Here is a 19331-nt window from a genome sequence, read left to right on the forward strand (position 1 = left end):
AATTATAGTTACTTCTGCAGAGAAAGCAAAATAATCGGCTTATCGAGATAATCAAATGCTAAAATATATTTGAAAGGATCTAAAATGTAATTCGAGTTCAACATAGTATTGCTAGTCTACTGGGTACACATAAATTAGATCACTGATTTTATAAAATAAGAAAACATACATATTTGAATAACCAATCTAATATGCATAAATAGGTTAAGTGAAACTTTTCAGGGGACTCACAAATCCATTATATAAAAAAAAATTTGTGAAGTACGATTCAAACAAATATTTATATTTTAAATATAAGTATGTACTACCCATATTATAAAATCATACATATAAACGAACTGAAAATAATTGTTTTTCTAGTTTTCCTAATCAGTTTGAGCAAGAATTACATTCTTGCATCAAATTGGTTATGAATAGAGGCAAAAATTGTTGTTCAAAAATGTTAATAAACAACTTTGTAAAATCCAACTTACATAAATTAATTTTGTTAAGTAAATGGAATTACAAAAATATTTTCTTTGAAAGTATTGATTAAAATTAACAACCTTAAGAAATGTAAGCGTAAAATATATAAACGAAATTTTATTTCAATGCACTTCAAACTTAATAATTCTGTAACAAATTTCAATGCCACAAAAATAATTAAAGTGCATCTAAAACAATTATGAAATAATGATTAATTTTTGAAATACAAAAATAAAAATAAATGTATTTTGTTAATAACTATTAAAATTATTGTATAATATTATTATTTTTGAATAAGAAATATTTTCATAAAAAATGTATACTTTTACACTACATAACAGAATAATAAATACAATTAAATATAATAAAAGCCAATTTTATTTAAAGCTGACAATTTATATTTTCACATTGTGTTATTTTATAAGCTACTCGTATATAATATCCCTAAAAGATTGAATAAATAGATGTATAAAAATTATTGAAATTATGATTCTTCAAAAAACCTTAAAGCAACTAAAGTATTACTTTATTCATAAGATATTTTTCATGAGTGTTAATAAGCCGATATAAATATAAAGACTTTTAAATTAAAATATAAATGAATAAGTAGACTTAAGCAGACTTTTAAATAGTAAGACAGATCCAACATTTTTTTTAAATTATACGTACAATTTCAAAAAATCAGTACATTGTTTTCTTAATTTTCAACATAAGTATGAATTTAACTTAGTTAATTATCAATCTATTATATAATTTATAATTAAAATATAATAAATAATTTCAAATATTTAATTTTTACACAGCCTTTCAATAATTTTTTAAAAGGACATTTTATTTTTCATTGTAACTTTTAATTTTTGATACTGATTTCTTCGTTTGTATTTTATTTAATAGTTTTAAATACCATTGCAGTTATTTTGCTTTTTAAAGCGTAAAATAAATAAATTACTTAATTATATTTTTCGTTCAGAAAAATTTGCTATTTTACTATCATTATTCATTTTTAAGTTTAAAATAATTGTGCATTAGGCGTTTCTTAATACAATTTAATTCATTTTTGCTCAAGTATGCTTAAAAATTAATTATAACTACGTAACTACTGTAAAACAATACTAAAACGCTCCATCATATGTTACTCTTTTATATTGAAAGAAAAAAAAATTTCTTGAACGAAAATATTAAACATTTACCACCGAATATGATTGAAAATAGTCTTATCGTAAATGTTTCATATGGGTTAGATTTTCTAACTTTGGGTATCAGCACCATTACTAACCACACACGTCTAAATAACTTATATTTATCAATGAACATTTTCTCAACTTTTTTTGTTTATTGTTTTCGGTAATTGCGGTATTATTTATCATTCTTATATATTATTGTATCATAATGTTTAATTACCATTTTTCAATTATTATTATTCTGTATATTAATTACGTAAATTTAATATTTTTAATTTTAATTTTTAAACTGTATGTAACGTTCGAAATTATTTTACATATATATTGGTTTATATTCTGCGATGGCGCTCTTCAGCCCGCGGGTGAATCCACCGCCGCTCGACGAAAACACCAACGATTGTACAATCGACGTGCACCACACACTATCACCGCTATCTAATACCCGTTGTCCGGAGTTTGACCGACCGACAGAAACATAAACAATCGAACGTGTAAAATACCGGCCAATAATTATTTATTATTAATCATAACAATTATGTAACCCTGTCGATTGTTTTGGGTACCATCCACGATCCGGCCGACGTCAATTTTTGTCACTTGTTCTTTTTCCCATATACAGACAACATGACTGAATAAACAAATCCGTCTGGCCGGACGCGTACCGGGACGATCCTCAAACGTATTTGAGTTGGGTAATATGATTTTTTTTTTTTTTTTTTTTGTATATTATTGATGCATCACCTTGATCGGTATTTCTATTATTATTATTATTATTTTATTTTATAGATGTTAATTTATTGTATTAATTGTATGACCATTATATTCAAATCCGTTGGTAACCACAATCGGAGCCGCACGATGTTAAATTATTTTTATAATAATTTGTGAGTTTGTCATGAATTATTTCTGATATGTTTCGAAGGGTTTCCATTACCCGTTCCCCGTAATTTCTTTATTATTATATTTGTACTTCTTATGTTAATTTTCTTTCTGATCGAGTTTTACGCCAGTCGGCTTTTTCGGAATCAATTTAGTTTGTTCAATAAATACATATAATGTTTCCTAATAGATAATATTGTATTTTTTTAATTTATATCAAAAATCCACGGTACTCCGACCTCTTCCGAGTCTTGGTCCATGGTTGGCGACCTTACCATAAATAATGGCCAATGTATACTCCATGCCGATCCTGGGAGTGCGAGTCATTACATGTAATAGTTTTTACTGAAAGTGCTAAATAAAAATAATAAAAATAAAATTATATTTTTAGTCATCACTCAACTCAAGTAAAGATAATTAAAATCCTTATTTTTTTTTTTATTTTTATTTTATTGATCATTACGTTTTTAACAAATCCATAGTGAATTACATTAAACAAATGGTCCTTCCAGCGTTCAAGATCTTCAATATCAAATTATAATTGCTTCTTTTTTCTGTTGACGTTCTGCTTTAGTTATCAAAATAAACATAAAATCAGTATATTACTTATAATTTCTAATATATTAAATTTTATATTACTCGAAGTCTCGAAAAGGCAACTCTTGCTGGCCAAGTACCGTCGGCCAAAATGTTATCAAATTTTCATTCTCATTCCAATGAGTCAGGTGAACCACACAATTTATATTGTTACTTAACCGTTTCATATTGTACATGCATAAAAATAGAAAAATGCATGAATATCAGAGACAATATAATTTAACTAAATGAAATGAAGTATCCGAAAGTCGTCAGTTTGAAGTATTATTTTTCGAAAAAACTGGTTACATAAATCATGGGTTATTTCAACGAAAACATTAAGATCACTTACAGAATAATGAATATTAATGTACATTTTTATTTTTATTTTTATTAAAAGAAACAAATTACAATTTTTTGATCAACTTACCTGACCTGTTGATGAGTATAATAAAAAAAATTCTTCGCGTCTATCTTTAATGACGATATTACGTGGTCCTCGGTTTGGGCACACCACGTGCCAATACCAATGGTAAAGAATCTTCGCAAAAATAGGCGATCCTGTTCTCTGGTTTTAGATTTCTGGCAGTAAAATTACGTGATATGACGATGGGAGTCTATTACACAATATTTTAAACTAATTTATAACGCACAAGGCTCTATAATTGAGTTAAAACAGAGGCAGTACCTGAGTAATTAATCCGTAGAAAACGAAAATCTAAGCTAAGTGTACGCTAAGTAAGCAAACAAATTATAATTGACATTGAATATCGAGTAAATAATTATCTAAAGCGCAACATCGGAGAAAATTAACTCCAAGTTAAGTTTCTGTCGATTTATTATTTGTTCTAAAATTTTAAAATGACTTGTGTGATCTTTAAAACTATCAATACAAATATTATTATCATTAAATTTCAAAAAACACTTACACATTTTAACTGTGCAATATCAGCGCTGAATATCATTTTTTAGCATTTTGTGAAAACGAAAATTGAAACCATCAACTACTTTCAACGTTTAATTCCTTTCGCTTTTCATAACGTCAATTTTTATTAAATTGAAAAAAAATGTAAACTATGGACTGCATATCATAGGCGAACATTTGGTTGAATTTTTTTTTTTTTTTTTGGGGGGGCTATAATAATTCAATGTAAAATAACCCGCAGGAGTTTTGCCTCCACACCCCCTTTCCAAACACAAGTAAGACTTATTACTGTTAAAAATATAGATATGTTTAAATTTTATTAAAAAAAAAAACACTAAATAACGTATATTTAAAATAATTATTATTTTATTTTAATGACAAATATCAGCAAAGATATTTAAAATATCATCGCTTTTAATATTTTTCAATATACAGTATTAAAAGATCGCTGAACCTATCTTGAACAAACGATGTCCTTAGCCAAGTTTTTATTTTTTTCATTGCACCGAAACTTCTTTTGCAAGTAACCGAACTAATTGGTATTGTTAATGTTATTGTAAATAGTTTTTTATTATTTCTTATTTTACGATTTTCAAAAAAACGAGCAGATAATTAGAAAAACAATGAATAATATTTCCAACAAAGTTTCCATTTTGGAGGAGCTATTAAGATATTTTTGGGGGGCTAAGCCTATGTTCACCTATGTTGCATATAGACTATAGTGCAACTTAAAACCTCGTGCGTAAGGTCTTCGATCAAATGCATACTGGCTGCTAGTAATATATTATATTAGTGAACATATTATTATTATCTATATCGATCAATCAGAGGTTAATACTTATCTTTAAATTGTACAGCCAACTGGAAATCGGAATACTCTCAGGCCGCAATTTACGTACATTTCAAATATATCTGGGACGCAATTTACGTAATATATAACTATGACCTTTTTTGGGGGACGCAATTTATCGACTCCAGTTTTTGCTATACGACAGCGAAAGGATCAAATCGGAAATAGTGCTCAACTTATGGATTTGGATAATCTTAGTGAGAGGAAACCGATTCTGAATTTCGGACGCCAGTGGCTTATAATTGACCGTCTGGATGAATACAAAAAATTAAGTTACAATAGATTTCGTTTTACAACTCATTTTTTTGCCATACAATGATTTTAAATATGAATTAGGCATTTATATAATTATATTAATTATATATATTGTGACCTATTATAGATACTAATACATTTAAATATACCATACGACTCAATATTGAATTAATTTTCGCATGAATTATAAAATTATAAGAAACCTACCCAATATTTATTGGATACTTCAAATGATATATTTTCGTCACCTTTTCCGACAAATAATGGTTTAGTAGAATGATCGAAAAAATATGACATCATTTTTTCTGCCATGATGTTCTGAATGTTCTGAATATTCTGTACTTATTAACCAGATAATATAATATATTAATAGTTTCCAAGGTTAGAACTTTTTTTCGAGACATTTTATTAAAATCACAATTATTTCGAATAAAAATCCGACAGAGTCAAATAACACTTATCAGAAGGGAAATAATTGATTCATAAAATAATCAAATGTTACAATATATATTCTAGTGAATCTAAAATATAATTCTTTTTACCATTATTCGGCCAATATATACACGTAAACAAATTAGATAATTTAAATACAACACATCACTTTCGTTTTTCTGAATACAATTAAAATGCATAATACATATATAAATATATTATGAAATATGATTATCTGTTGAGTCTAATGAATTAATTTAAATTATATTATATACTATTATTATTACTAATAAGAAATATTATTTATTTTAATATTTCTATCTTGCACTATCTACATATATCTTGTAATGATAAATATATACGATATATACATGTATCGTAAATGTATCGTTTTTCTAATTACGATAAATAAAATTAATATTATTTATAATGTAGTAGTAACTAAATGATAAATTAATTAAATATTAAAACTGTATTAAAACATATATTTATATAATTAGGCTTGAGGTCATCCTCGTCTAAAGCGGCGTTGGAGTAATGGTACTACTTTAAGGTTATTTTTATTGGTTGTACTATACATTGTTGTTATTATTCGAGTAATATCAACATAAATTATTTACAATTTTTTTTTATACTCAATGTAAACAAATATTTTCTACGTTTTATTTTCTAAAAAATAAATCTTAGTAAGTTTGAATATGTATACATTTTTTCAATATGAATTATTCAAATAATTGGCTTAGATAAAAATTAATTACGTATTATTACAGTCTATATAGTATATAAATATATTATATCTGAGATATTTCGAAGAAATAAAATAAAAGAAATTCTAAAACGATTCTTAGAAGTGATTACTGCCCATATTTAATATAGTATAATTAATTGTATGCTCCAGAGGTTCCCAACCTTTTTTGACTCGCAGCACCCTTTATTATTTTCTAAAAATTTGGATGCACCCTATAGCCTATGCTCTATACTCTATAGTTTATACTGAATGCGCAATAGTAATATATCACATATTTAAATTTATATTTTGTAACTTCGGTTTAATTTAGCATTAATAAACAATAAAGATAAGATAAAGTCACAAGTATTTCACCATAAATAACTTTAAAACAGTTCACATCAAATCGATAGCAATCGAACCAGTATGAAAATTAAAATAAATTGAACATCTCAGTATTACTATGTAAAAATTATATATAATTATATTATATATATAATTATATATAATTAAATTATATATAATTGAAACATTAAATTATATAATATATACCTAATTAATTATACACAATAGATTGTATACTATAGACATAAAATATAGTCTGTTTTATTACTCACAGTGCAAGTGGCGCACAATAGATTTTTGACAAAAGTGTCGAAAATATATATTTCGAGGTATCCACTCACCCCCACCAGTAAAATCTGAGTTTAGGCATAGTGCAATTCTTATTTTTAAGTGTTTTTGGTTTTTTCTTACTAACAAAGATACTAAAAATAAAAACGTTTAAAATAAACCTAATATTAAATATTTTTCAATTTTTTGGGTATTAATATATAAATTTGTATAACATAATTTTTGGGATTGAGCCCTACTACTTATAAGTTTTAGTTCTAAGGTAACCATAATTAGCATGTTAATTTGGATAGCTGAAAAATTGGTTAGTATTAAATTATAACAAATATTCATAAAAGTTCACACAGAACTAGTCATCCACAAATTCTCTAAGAGGTGTCAGTCGACACCCCGACCCTCCCGGTGTGCGCCACTGCACAGTGCTATATTTTTCATGAAGGCGTTTAAAAAAATATATATATTTCAAATATTTTTGCTGCACCCTAAATTTAAGTTCGCGGTACCCCAGGGTGCCGCGGCATCCTGTTTGAGAACCTCTGGTATACTCACTATTATAATTATTTGATCTCATAGGTTAGTACAGATATTGTATCTCTTATAAATATGGATTATACTTTAAAATATTATGCTTATGCATACTCGTATACTTATAATAAATAATAAAACAAAATGGCGACATTTGTGTACGATGCATAATGTATATAATTTTTAATCGTGTCTACAATATTAAAATCCTTTATATTTTTATATTAAATTCTACTAATTTAATTTAATAAGATTATAAAAGATTATAATGAATTTAAAACGCTAATATAATCTTCAATATTTACTTAAAACTGTATCTAGTATACATTTAATAATTGGATTGCCTCTTTTTATGTAAATCGTTAATATCTATATTTTTGTTTTATTTATAAGTCTTTATGATGTACTGCAGTAATTTTGTTATTTGAAGCATAAAATAAAATAAATATATCGCCAGATATAGTACTCGGTGAAAAGTTGTTTTTTATAAAATTCGTAAATTGTTAAGCTAAAGTTAACTATGTATTTTTAATAATGATTAACAGTCCATTTTTGTTTAAATATGAATAAAAATTAAATTACCTATTTAATTACACGTCTAAATTCGAGTATAAATTATATTATACGTTTATCAAATATAAATTGCTATATGTAAATTTCAAAATACATTGAATATTTTTTATTTATTACAATATAAGATATATAGTATATACAATATATATTAAGACTAAATAAATAAATAAATATTTAAAAAAATTTATGATGTAAAAAATCGAGATGAGTGGAGATTTAGGACGTGGGTGGCCAACCCCAAACAGTTGGGAGAAAGGCGAAGGAGAAGAAAAAGAAATATTTAAAAAAATTAAAAAACTACCAGTATAAGTGAATTTCGACAAGTATAAATTACTCATATGGCCTCTCATATGTTTTTCTTTTACACTAAACAAAACATACCAAATCGAAATATTTCAAAAATGTTGGCTAACATTTTCCCCTCAAAAATTGATTAAAAAAGCTTAAAACGATTCATCCAGTTTCAATTAAACATAATAGAGTTTTAGAAACGAAACCACATTAATTTAAATATACTGTTTTGTAAGAGTTTTCAAAAAACATGAAGTTATGAACATTATTGTTTGTGAGCTATGAAATCAAAAATGAATGTGATTACTTGCACGACATTTTTATTTTATTTCCAAGTTCCTTTTACAAATAGAAAAATTTCTTCTCTATAGGGGCAACTTATAAATCCGATTTCCGAACTGTTTTGGTGTTGAATTTCTACTCGATAGTTAAATCTCAGAAAAAAAAACATTATTGTTAAATTATTAAACTTTATACCCCTCTAAAATCTAATAAAATACACACAAAACTGCACAAGCCATATCACTGACACAAAAACAAGTGTACTATTTCTTACATATTGTATCATCATAATTCATATTTTTAACATTTATGATAATATTAACGTGATTATTCATTCTGTCATAATTTATATTAAAAAATAATTTTTTAAAAACCAATCAAGATTAACTTTATTTAGTTATTTTAATTACAATTAGAAAAATACAGTATGAGACCAATTTATGAGATTCTTGAAACATATCATAAAATAATTTTATAGCTGGTAAATACAATTAAATTTCATTTTAAAACTTTAATGTTACTCAAATATAATTGCCCTTTTAACATTATTTTTTTTTTTTTATTCAATTGATACTTTTTCAGAAAGTAAATCAACAAAAATTATTCAATAAAATTGAAATTCTTAGAACTTAAGTTTAGCCATTTAGTTGTATCTTCTCTGACATATTGGATTTGGAAGCTAATTTTCTAATGGTCATGTACACATTTTCTAAGTAGTTTTCCTAATATAAAAAATTACAGCAAATTTTATATCTAATATTTAAATTTGCTAAATATGTATAGTTTTATTTTAATGCTAAAAATTAGAAAAATTACCCAATTTGTTTATTGTAAGGATTTAAAAATTAAAATATGGTGTAGAATTAATTGATATAGCTTGACGTTTTATTTTATAATGAATAATTTCATACTATTTTGATTTATTCTATTTTTATTTGAAGCATTTTACATTTAACAATTAAGCTCAACAATTACTGAATTAACAACAACAGAATACTCATACTATAACGTAGATAGTTAAGTTCATTTTTAAAAATATTTTCAAATGAAATACGGAAATTATAAGTTTTATGTGAATATTATAATTCCTATTACTTAAATATAATATTATATATACATCTAAAAACCAGCAGACTTAAAGGTATCTTAAACTACGTAACTTACTCGAATATAACAATTCTTTCTTTGATTAGTCAAAAATTATGTTCTACATCAAAAAATAACAGAATCACATTTATACTAGGTACACATAATAAATAACTTTAATACTGTACATAATACCTATATTTAACTCTATTTCTAATGACATAAGATAGCAAAAACCGAATACTCTGTAATAAATGACACAATTTAAACATACACAAACTGATTTCGCTTATAACACTCACAATAAGCAATACATTTAATACAATACCAACAATAGTTTACTATAGAATACAATTTTCTCAGAAATATTGGACAATAAAATCACGATTCTTTGAATGGGCTATTGTTTGCATTCTTGTATTTTTATAATTTTTTTTATAACTCGTTCAACCAATGTATAGTGTTTAACAGAAATCGCTCGTCTGCTACTAATACGTAATTATTATTAATTTTATAAAAATTCCTTAATCGCTGAACTATGTCATAAAAAGATCAACTACTTATGTATAAGTTGTTTTTAATTTCAAAATTAAAAAAGTGTAACAATGTTTACTGGGTACTAAAATATCTACGATTAAAAAATATATCGAGATACGAATACACGAATCATTGATCAGTCGGTATTTTTATAAATCGAAATTGAAAAGGTTTTTTGTTTATATTACAATGATTTTAATCGTTATCTATTACACCACGAATTAATAACTATCATTAATTTTAGTACTTGCTAACGAATGACGACCGACCTTCGACCTGGAGCATATATTTATATTACTCTTTTGCTGTGTGGTTCACAAAATACTAAATATGCATACAGATACTTAAACAATAATTGTAATTGTAGATAATACATTAGCCAAATAACGCTATTTATTTATTTTTTTTTTTTTTTACTACTATCAAAGCAATGAACTGATTTGATTTAACATTATACAAAATGCATGTCTTTTGAATCGACCGAAATATTCAACAGTTCTTAGCTATTTATATTCAAGAAGCTTTTAGCTGTTTAAATTCCGTGTAAATTACTATTGTTGCTAATAAATTACGCAGTAATTATAATTTAAAATGTTAAAGCCCATATAACTTTCAAAATGCTCATTATATTTAATGCAAGACAGAAGCATAGTTTTGAAGATTTTATTTTAAGTGTAGTAATAATTACAAACTTTTAATTTTTCTCTTAATTAAGAGCATAATAAATAATAATTGATAAATGTTTTACAATTTACATAAAAATCCTAGTATTCTGATAAACTGATAGAAATGTTATATTGCGTCTATATTTCATCGTATTGCCAATAGTTTAATAATAAACGTATTAAATCATGTACAATCATGTACAATCCAAGGTGATCCAAAAACTAAAACACAAATATTATTATAATTTTGTTAAAGTGAAAATATTTTATCTGTAAAGTAGTTTATAAAGTAGTTTGTAAGTATTTGTTCTCTTTATAACTTTATAATTTATAATTTTATTATTATCGCTTAACTGTAACATATATTCATATAAATTTGTAGGAGTTTATTTAATAAAAATAATTAATAATTCTTCTATTGTATTTTCAGAAGATGAAAGTGGAATACCAGTTGGATCGAAAATACAAATAAAAATTCAAGAATCTCTACAAAATGGACGATGTAACGAAATTGCTTTAGAACCCTCGTATTCGATATTAGCAATACAAAACAAAAATACTTCGTGTTCGTTACAGGCTAGTATTAATATTTATGAAAATATTAGTATAATAAATTACTAATTAATTATGATTACATATTAAAATTATAACTATATATACTAATAAATGAGGATTTAAAATACAAAACAACTTAAAGGTACTCACTTAGTTTTTGAAATTTAAGCCATACTATAAAACTGTTTTATGGATATACCTATATCACTTAGAATGGGTTAAACTGTTTTTTTTTCAATAGATAAATTTTAAGAATAATTCCAAACAAAACTAGTTTATTATCAAAATCGTTAAATCAAACATTTTAGATATTTGACTAGTAAAAATTTTACATATACAATAAAAATATTTATGGATATGACTATGTAATAAACGATTTTAAAATACGAATTCCTTTTTAATTTATAATGAAATCTCCAATATATATCTCAAAAATAGTTTGATTCTTTAATAACTGAGTAATATACAATATACAATACTAATAATCATACAAATCTTATTTAGTATTTATTAAATTATTTTTTTTATACATTGTATATTTATTGTATATGTATGTATAAAATCTTGTGTCTATCTTTACTATTGATATCTATTAGATATTTTAATCTCTTTAGATAATAAAAATAAAATATATTGTAATATTATAAATAGACATAAATAGGCAAATAGCAATGACTATGGGAGAAAACTTTTAGAAATCAAAAAAATCAGTTTTCGTCCAAAAATAGATTTGTGCTGTCAGTAAATTTAAACTATGGATAATATGCAGGATTTCAAGTATGCACATTACTTTTTATTTTTCAAATGACAAAAATCATCTAAAATCATAATAAATATAATTATGGTAAGACTTACACCCTCTATCTCCCTAAATTTTCCGCTTAACCGTTAGGATCCACAATAGGCGTATTAAAAGAAATAATTATAACTATTTATATATTTTTTACTCTATATAAACTTGAATTCCAATCCTGCAATTTTTGTTGAAGTAAAAAAAACTAAAATCTCGATTCATATAAAGATCATTCTAATACATTCGAGTAAGTTAATAATTATTACAGTTTAGGTAAGAACTTTAATTTCCTATTAAAAAAAAATTATAAATGTAAAGTATATATACACGAAATAATTAACTGTTCAATGTAAGTAGCTTAATACTTACACTTAATTGCATAATAACAATTAATACGAAAACCTAAATAGTTATTCTTTTTGGTATATTTAAATATTTTAATTTCTATTTCCCATACTGTTGTTATAATTATTACTCTTTCAGTTGGAAAACCGTGTGAACGACAAAAATAATGTCAGATTCACTTCACGAATGCGGAATAGTAATCAACTAAAGACATGTGAATCGTTTGTTGTGTATCCAAACCACAAATCGGTTCCAACACAGGATATGGTGTATACCAGCATAGCTAAACCGTACACGGAAATAGAAAGCATTGTATAGATTAGCATAGTTCATTTTAGGTAATTATCAATGATTTATTTATTTTATGTACCTATAAGAATAACATAATTTAACAAAAATAAGTTTAATAAAATGTAACTCATTTTTGGTTGAGCTTACATTTTATAATCAGTATCCATAAACATACATTATTTCAATTAAAGAAATGTGTGCAAGATACGTAAACGAGTACAATATAGGTTTACAATCAGTTTGACATTGAAAAAACAAGGATTTGAATTTGTGTACAATTAACTTTAATTTTTGATAAGTTAAACATTCAATGCAGAGTCATGCATTTTTAGGATATTGGTATTTTAGAGAACAACTTATTTTTAAAAATTTACCTCGAACATAGGTACATAGGTATGATTATATTTATTTAATATATTTAATGATTTTTAAAAATTCTTATTTAAATAAGGATTTGTTTATTCGTTTTTTATTATATCTTTTCCATTTTATAAGTAGTAATTTTATTTGGACCCTTATGCTATTTTTGACACATATAAATGTATAGTGGCGTACATTCGATCTTGCTTTAGGAAGGGGGTTTACAAAAAATAATCGTTATCTTTTTTTTTTTTCGTTGCACTGATAAATAAGATAAATAACTGCTATAAACAGATATTATTTTATACAACATTTTTACCAATTTACAGTTTACTTTTACATTACAGTAAATTAATAACTATTGGAACTTAAAAACAGCATAGTTAACAAAACTTTTCAAACACCTATCAATATAATTATTTAATTATCATAATATTTATATAATTGTATATTTTAAGTTCAAAGCGTAATAATGAAACTACGAATATATTACACGTCATCAATAATAAAACAATTTTCTTTTTTTTTGGCCTTGGAGGGTTTGAACCCGGGACCCCCCCCCCGTATGTACACCATTGTAAATGTAAGACACGCAATATAATTTTATTAGAGTTAATTATTATTTTTCCTCTTAGAAACAGCTTATTAATTACTTGAATTTGAAGTAATTAGTATTATTATTATTCATATAATTATTAATATTCATTCCATTTACAATATATCAAAAAACCAAATAATTTAAAACCTTAAAAAATGTATAAATATTGTACAGTATTCGTTTATGAAATTAATTTATTCTCAAAATGAGTTTGTATAAGCCCGAAGTAAAATTATATTAATATTTTCATTGAATTTGTATAAAACAAAAACTATCATATTATTTTAAGTTTCATTTATTTATTGAGTCCATATAAAATAAGTATGATCAGTCAAATTGTATCATTGTATTTGTAATAATTATATGAAACAATTAATAATAGATAATATCTATACAGCATCACAGTATCCGATCGTATCAATAGTTAAGTAAAAAAATTACAATATTTGAACAATTTCATATATAAATTTAACAACCAACAAACATTTCAAAATACTGATCAATAAAATTCATAACGAATATGATTGATTTTAAACGGCTTTCAAGTGCATTTTCTTTAAAGTTTGCAATCGAGATAATGATCGACTCCATAGATTTATATAAATAATGTGTGATCCAAAGAAACACTTATAAAAATAAAATACATCGTTTGAGGGCTATAAACTATAGATTTTTTTTTTTTTGACACACCTGTATTTTTCCCTATTTCGTGACAAAGCTTTCGCGGGAATTATGTATATTCCTGAGTACATAATATACACTCGAGTTTAACACGGCAACGTGAAGATTATAAAAGTAATTCCATGAGATAAAAGCTCCACCAATATTTGAGAATATCACCAAAAATTATTCTACCCACAATTTTGTTTAAATATAACAACATGGGTTAAGTAGGTACTTGCGTAATATCTTACAATTTAAATGACATTTTTTCTTTGCCGCACGGACTTATACGAGTAAACTAAATATTTCAATTCACCGCTTGAGCTTTCTTCTGGTGCAAACAGCCAAAACAAGTTAAGACGTATATAAGCGCGTATCATGAACACGTATACATAATATAAATTATATTATTTATAATATACAGGTACTATTCAAATGTAATGAACTTGGATGTTAACAAGTTTTTCATAGCACCTGAATTATGAATCCGTCGAACTCTAACACGATTAGCATGATAAGTATGGGGTTTAGTGGAGGTTAGGTTAGGAAGGGTTACGGAGGTCAGCGCACGAATCGAGGGAAAAATATTAGACTATTTGATTAAGGTTATCGTAAAGAATCATAATACTTACACATATTATACGTCAACTACACACGACTTTATCTGCACCGTGAAAATTTAACATATTTTATAATGCATCACACGGATCATACACTTTTATTAGGCATTTGCAAATCAATTTAAAAAAACATTTAACACATAAAAGGTTATCGATCTGATGTGCGCAAACACATAAATACCCACATAGTTTTATTAGACGAATTTTTGAGTAGTTTAATGTGAATAGTGTTTATACTCTAATGATTCTTTAGATTGAAAATTATTACTTAAAAATGCTTGTGTTTTTATTTTATCTCCTACATCTGTACACGAAACTCAAGAAACCTCTGGTAATCATATTATACCATTACATAAGCCGTGTATTACTTATCAAGTTGTTTATTTATAAAAGTATGCAATGTCAGAGTAATAACCGAAACTTAATAAAGTTTTCATACGATTGTGCTACGGATGATGAACTTAAAGTTTCATAAATATATAGAGTCAAAGTGAATTTCAAGTTGAATATTACTAAAATCATTTAGTTCGTTTAGTTCTACTAGTATCCCAAATGTATTTTAACTAATATGACTAATATGATATTAACTAATATTTAAACTATTATGACATAAAACAATATGAAATTGTAAACTAAATACAGTTTATTAAATGAGATATTATATTTGTACGAGTACATACACGTATTACGTATCAATCGTATTGCGATAAGCTAATAGTACACAAATAATAAAAATATAGTGCATAACTTTTTAAAGTTTTCGCTGTCAAACACACCCATGAAATCTTTGTTTTCAGTAATTCATTAACATGACTTTATAGCAGAAAATTATGTAAATTTCTTCAGACACACATAAAATATGTCATGACTAACAATATTGATTCAATAAGTTCCATTTTACAGAGGGAGAAACATAAAATAATATGTACCCAGAGTCCAATAAAAATGCTCTGACTAGTCAAAAATGTTTCCACGTTGTAATGAACTCATTACAATAACACAACTCATAACACATTTATTTTTACATAAGCACATTACTTTGTTTATTTATTAAATACATTTAACAGGTAGACATATATTTCATACATATATTTATATAATGAATATAATAATAATAATAATAATAATAATAATCAAAATAAAAAAAAATAACAATTTAGAAGTAAATTGATATACACATATATACACATATATAGTTATAAAGGTTTCGTTTGACTCACTGTTTTAATAATATCAATGTTGATATGAACTGCGGCAGCATGCACGATGGGAATAACGATAAAGTGATAGTGATGTGTATTGCGGTAAAATGTAGGGGACGATACAGCGGTCACTAACTACATTTTATGTTAGATATGGAATGGAGATGTCGTAGGGAGATAGATTCTTGCGTGTGTACTACGCTAATAAATCCGACAATACGGATTACTCCGTATCCAGAGCGATAGGTAGGTATACTGCAAGGAAAGAGTTTGTAGGTAGAGAGAAGTAAACAGATTTAGGAAGCCCGATAATCTCCGTACTCAGAGCTCTAGATCTTTAGTATACTATTACAAGGACTGGGATTTAGTTGTTCTTCTTTCCGGAAACGTGGTCTTATATGTATGTACGCTGGTGCCGATTACATGCCGAATTCCGTTTCCTATTGTCGCAGATTGATCTTTATATACTTTCCCGCTTAATAATTTCCTCTCCTAATTTTGATAAGCACACAGATTTTAATCTTCTTTTTCGTTTGGTATATATTTACAGTTCCATATATTAAAAATCTTCTTTCACCGAACCATACATTATCTCACACTTAACCGGTTGTGTCTAAACGTGCCCTCTTTTGGTACTTTGTTCTATATTTATTCACTGTTGAATATGAACACGGCGCGTCGTGGTGGTGCGTAGTGACCATTATTAGTATGTTACATAGTGCCACAGACAGCCTCTGATGGTATACTTGTTACAACGTAAATCACTTACCTCTGCTATTTTGGTAATTTTTGAATTTAATGAATTTAAATTCCAACTGTTCTATTATTGTATAATCGAAAACATAATATCTTGATTGTTTTTATTAATATTAACGAATTCTATAATCTCCGAGTAACTATAATTCATATTTTTTTAAATAAAAATTCTTTCTTTTTTTAATTTTTATTATATGTATTTTAATTTATTAAATATTGTATAATGTTTACAATTTGATAACATTAGTTTAACTTTAAATAAAATAAAAAATTCGTTAAAGTCAATTTAAATTCCGATAAACATCTCAAAGATTTTTCGAACCTTGGAAGACAAATTTAAAAAAAGATTTCTTTTATAAACAGACTTATTTTTCTATTTGGAATTTTTATTCTACTGAATTTGACTTAAATATTTTTAAAAAATTATTTTCTTTATTGTTTGATTATTTAAAAATGTATTTTAATTTTGAGTTCAGTATAGTATTATAAATTCCTTTAGTGTTTTCTATCCTTATTCTTTCCGTGTTATAATATGTTATGAATACTAATTAAGGGAAATTCATAAGCATAACTTTAAAATAACATATTGTAAATTATGGAAATGTTCTATACTTTTCTTTTTTTTTATATATATATATATAACTGAACCTCAGGTGAATCACATTAGAATACAAAAAAGTGTATTACTGAAGATTTTTTCCAATGGCCTAATTCGTTTAGAAGATAAAAACGATTAAATAAATATATTATTGATAACAATTGTACCTGCTTAATTATGTACTATACGGTAAAAAAAATACATAAATACTACTATGTTTGAATACCATATAAAATGGATCAATATATATTTAATGATCAAATTATCATTATTTTTAAATGTATTATTAAATAAATTTACATTTTCTACACTGAATAATTCATAAACTTAATTAAAATCTAAAACGTTTTTTTCTAGTAAGCACGTAAAATAATTGTTAAACCATAAACAAATGCGAAGTACTGCAATTATATATTTACATATAAATATATATTGTTTTTTTTAAATAAAAGAAAAACAATACAAGACCATTAATCTCCTCTAGCTAAAATATTTATGTTGTGTATATTTTATATATTGTATACACTTATGCTTGTTGGTTATTAATATTCTCTTCTTTTTTTTCGATAACAGTCGAAAACATAATGAAGCACATTCCAAGATCCAATGTCATCTCAACATTTGTATATTAAGGTCTTCCTCTCCACTTAGGGTTCAAAATATTCTTAAGCTATAATATGCATTTCCAAATTGTCCTCTATACTTAGATATGATATTTTTTCATGTTTTCTCATTTTCAAACACCTTTTTCTTCAAATATCGGCGCATGAGTGTATTTATTTATATATTGAAATACCTGTCTTCGATGCACATACACAGAGACAAAAATATTATATATATTAATATAATGCGTAAAATATCGACTGCCATTTCAATGAGGCTGAGTTGTAGGAAATTATTAATTCATAAAGTATGTATACTATGTATATTGTATGTTAAATATTCACTTATAGAATATAAAATGAAAGAAAAACACGGATAAATTTAATCTTGCCTAAATATTTAAATAAAATAATATGTCATAAAATGTCCACTAAGTTTAGTCCTGTGTCATTACTAGCTCAGAAAAAAATATTAATATTTTTTCTAAATTTTTGTTGAACTATGTAATATTTAATTCAAATATAAAGATTATTAACCGATAAATATTTAGAGATGTACTGTGTTTTGTAACTCATTATATATCAAAATAAAAAGGTATTATATTACATTTCATAAAGTTGAGACTTGTGTGTCATACCTGAAATAAAGTTAAAACTTAATACCCAAACTGAAAAAATAAATATTTTTTTTATTTACAAAAACACCAACAACCCTAATTTCACATTAATTTTTTTTTTTTTATACTTTTCTCGTAAATTTACACAAAAAAACATTGAAAATTATTATGGAAAACAATTAGTAAAAATTAAAACAACCGGCTTCATAGGCGTAACTAAAATTTACTTTAATTAGTTTATTTTTGTACTGTACTATTTTATATTCAGGAATATTTATGTTGTTTTCGTTGGTGTTCGAAAATACATCGTCACTTGAAGCACTCTGTATGCGGGATGTATTAGATTTGGTATAGTTTGAACTGTTATTATTACGATTTAGATTAGCATTACCATTTTTAGACATTGTTCGTTATCGAGTTACGTAAGAGAAGAGATTACGGCTGCCGCC

The 19331-nt window shown here is 25.2% G+C and overlaps 1 protein-coding gene and 1 long non-coding RNA gene across 2 annotated transcripts in view; one reads left to right on the plus strand and one right to left on the minus strand.

Moving 5' to 3' along the window:
* The window catches only part of LOC112692227 (hemicentin-1-like), a 255112-nt gene that overhangs the window by 222911 nt on the left and 12870 nt on the right, over positions 1–19331 (plus strand). The window contains exons 14-15 of the mRNA XM_025566837.1: positions 11313–11458; positions 12714–12913. Of these exons, the coding sequence (XP_025422622.1) occupies positions 11313–11458; positions 12714–12893 (326 nt within the window). The 3' untranslated portion in view covers positions 12894–12913. The remainder of the gene's footprint in view (positions 1–11312; positions 11459–12713; positions 12914–19331) is intronic.
* On the minus strand, positions 2792–3300 carry LOC112692230. Its single transcript, XR_003149397.1, has 3 exons — positions 3165–3300; positions 2989–3093; positions 2792–2879 (listed from the first exon to the last, which is right to left on the minus strand). It is a non-coding gene; the product is annotated as an uncharacterized LOC112692230 (long non-coding RNA).

Source organism: Sipha flava, unplaced genomic scaffold, assembly GCF_003268045.1.
Source record: "Sipha flava isolate LNK unplaced genomic scaffold, YSA_version1 71_pilon_pilon, whole genome shotgun sequence".
NCBI lineage: Eukaryota > Metazoa > Arthropoda > Insecta > Hemiptera > Aphididae > Sipha > Sipha flava.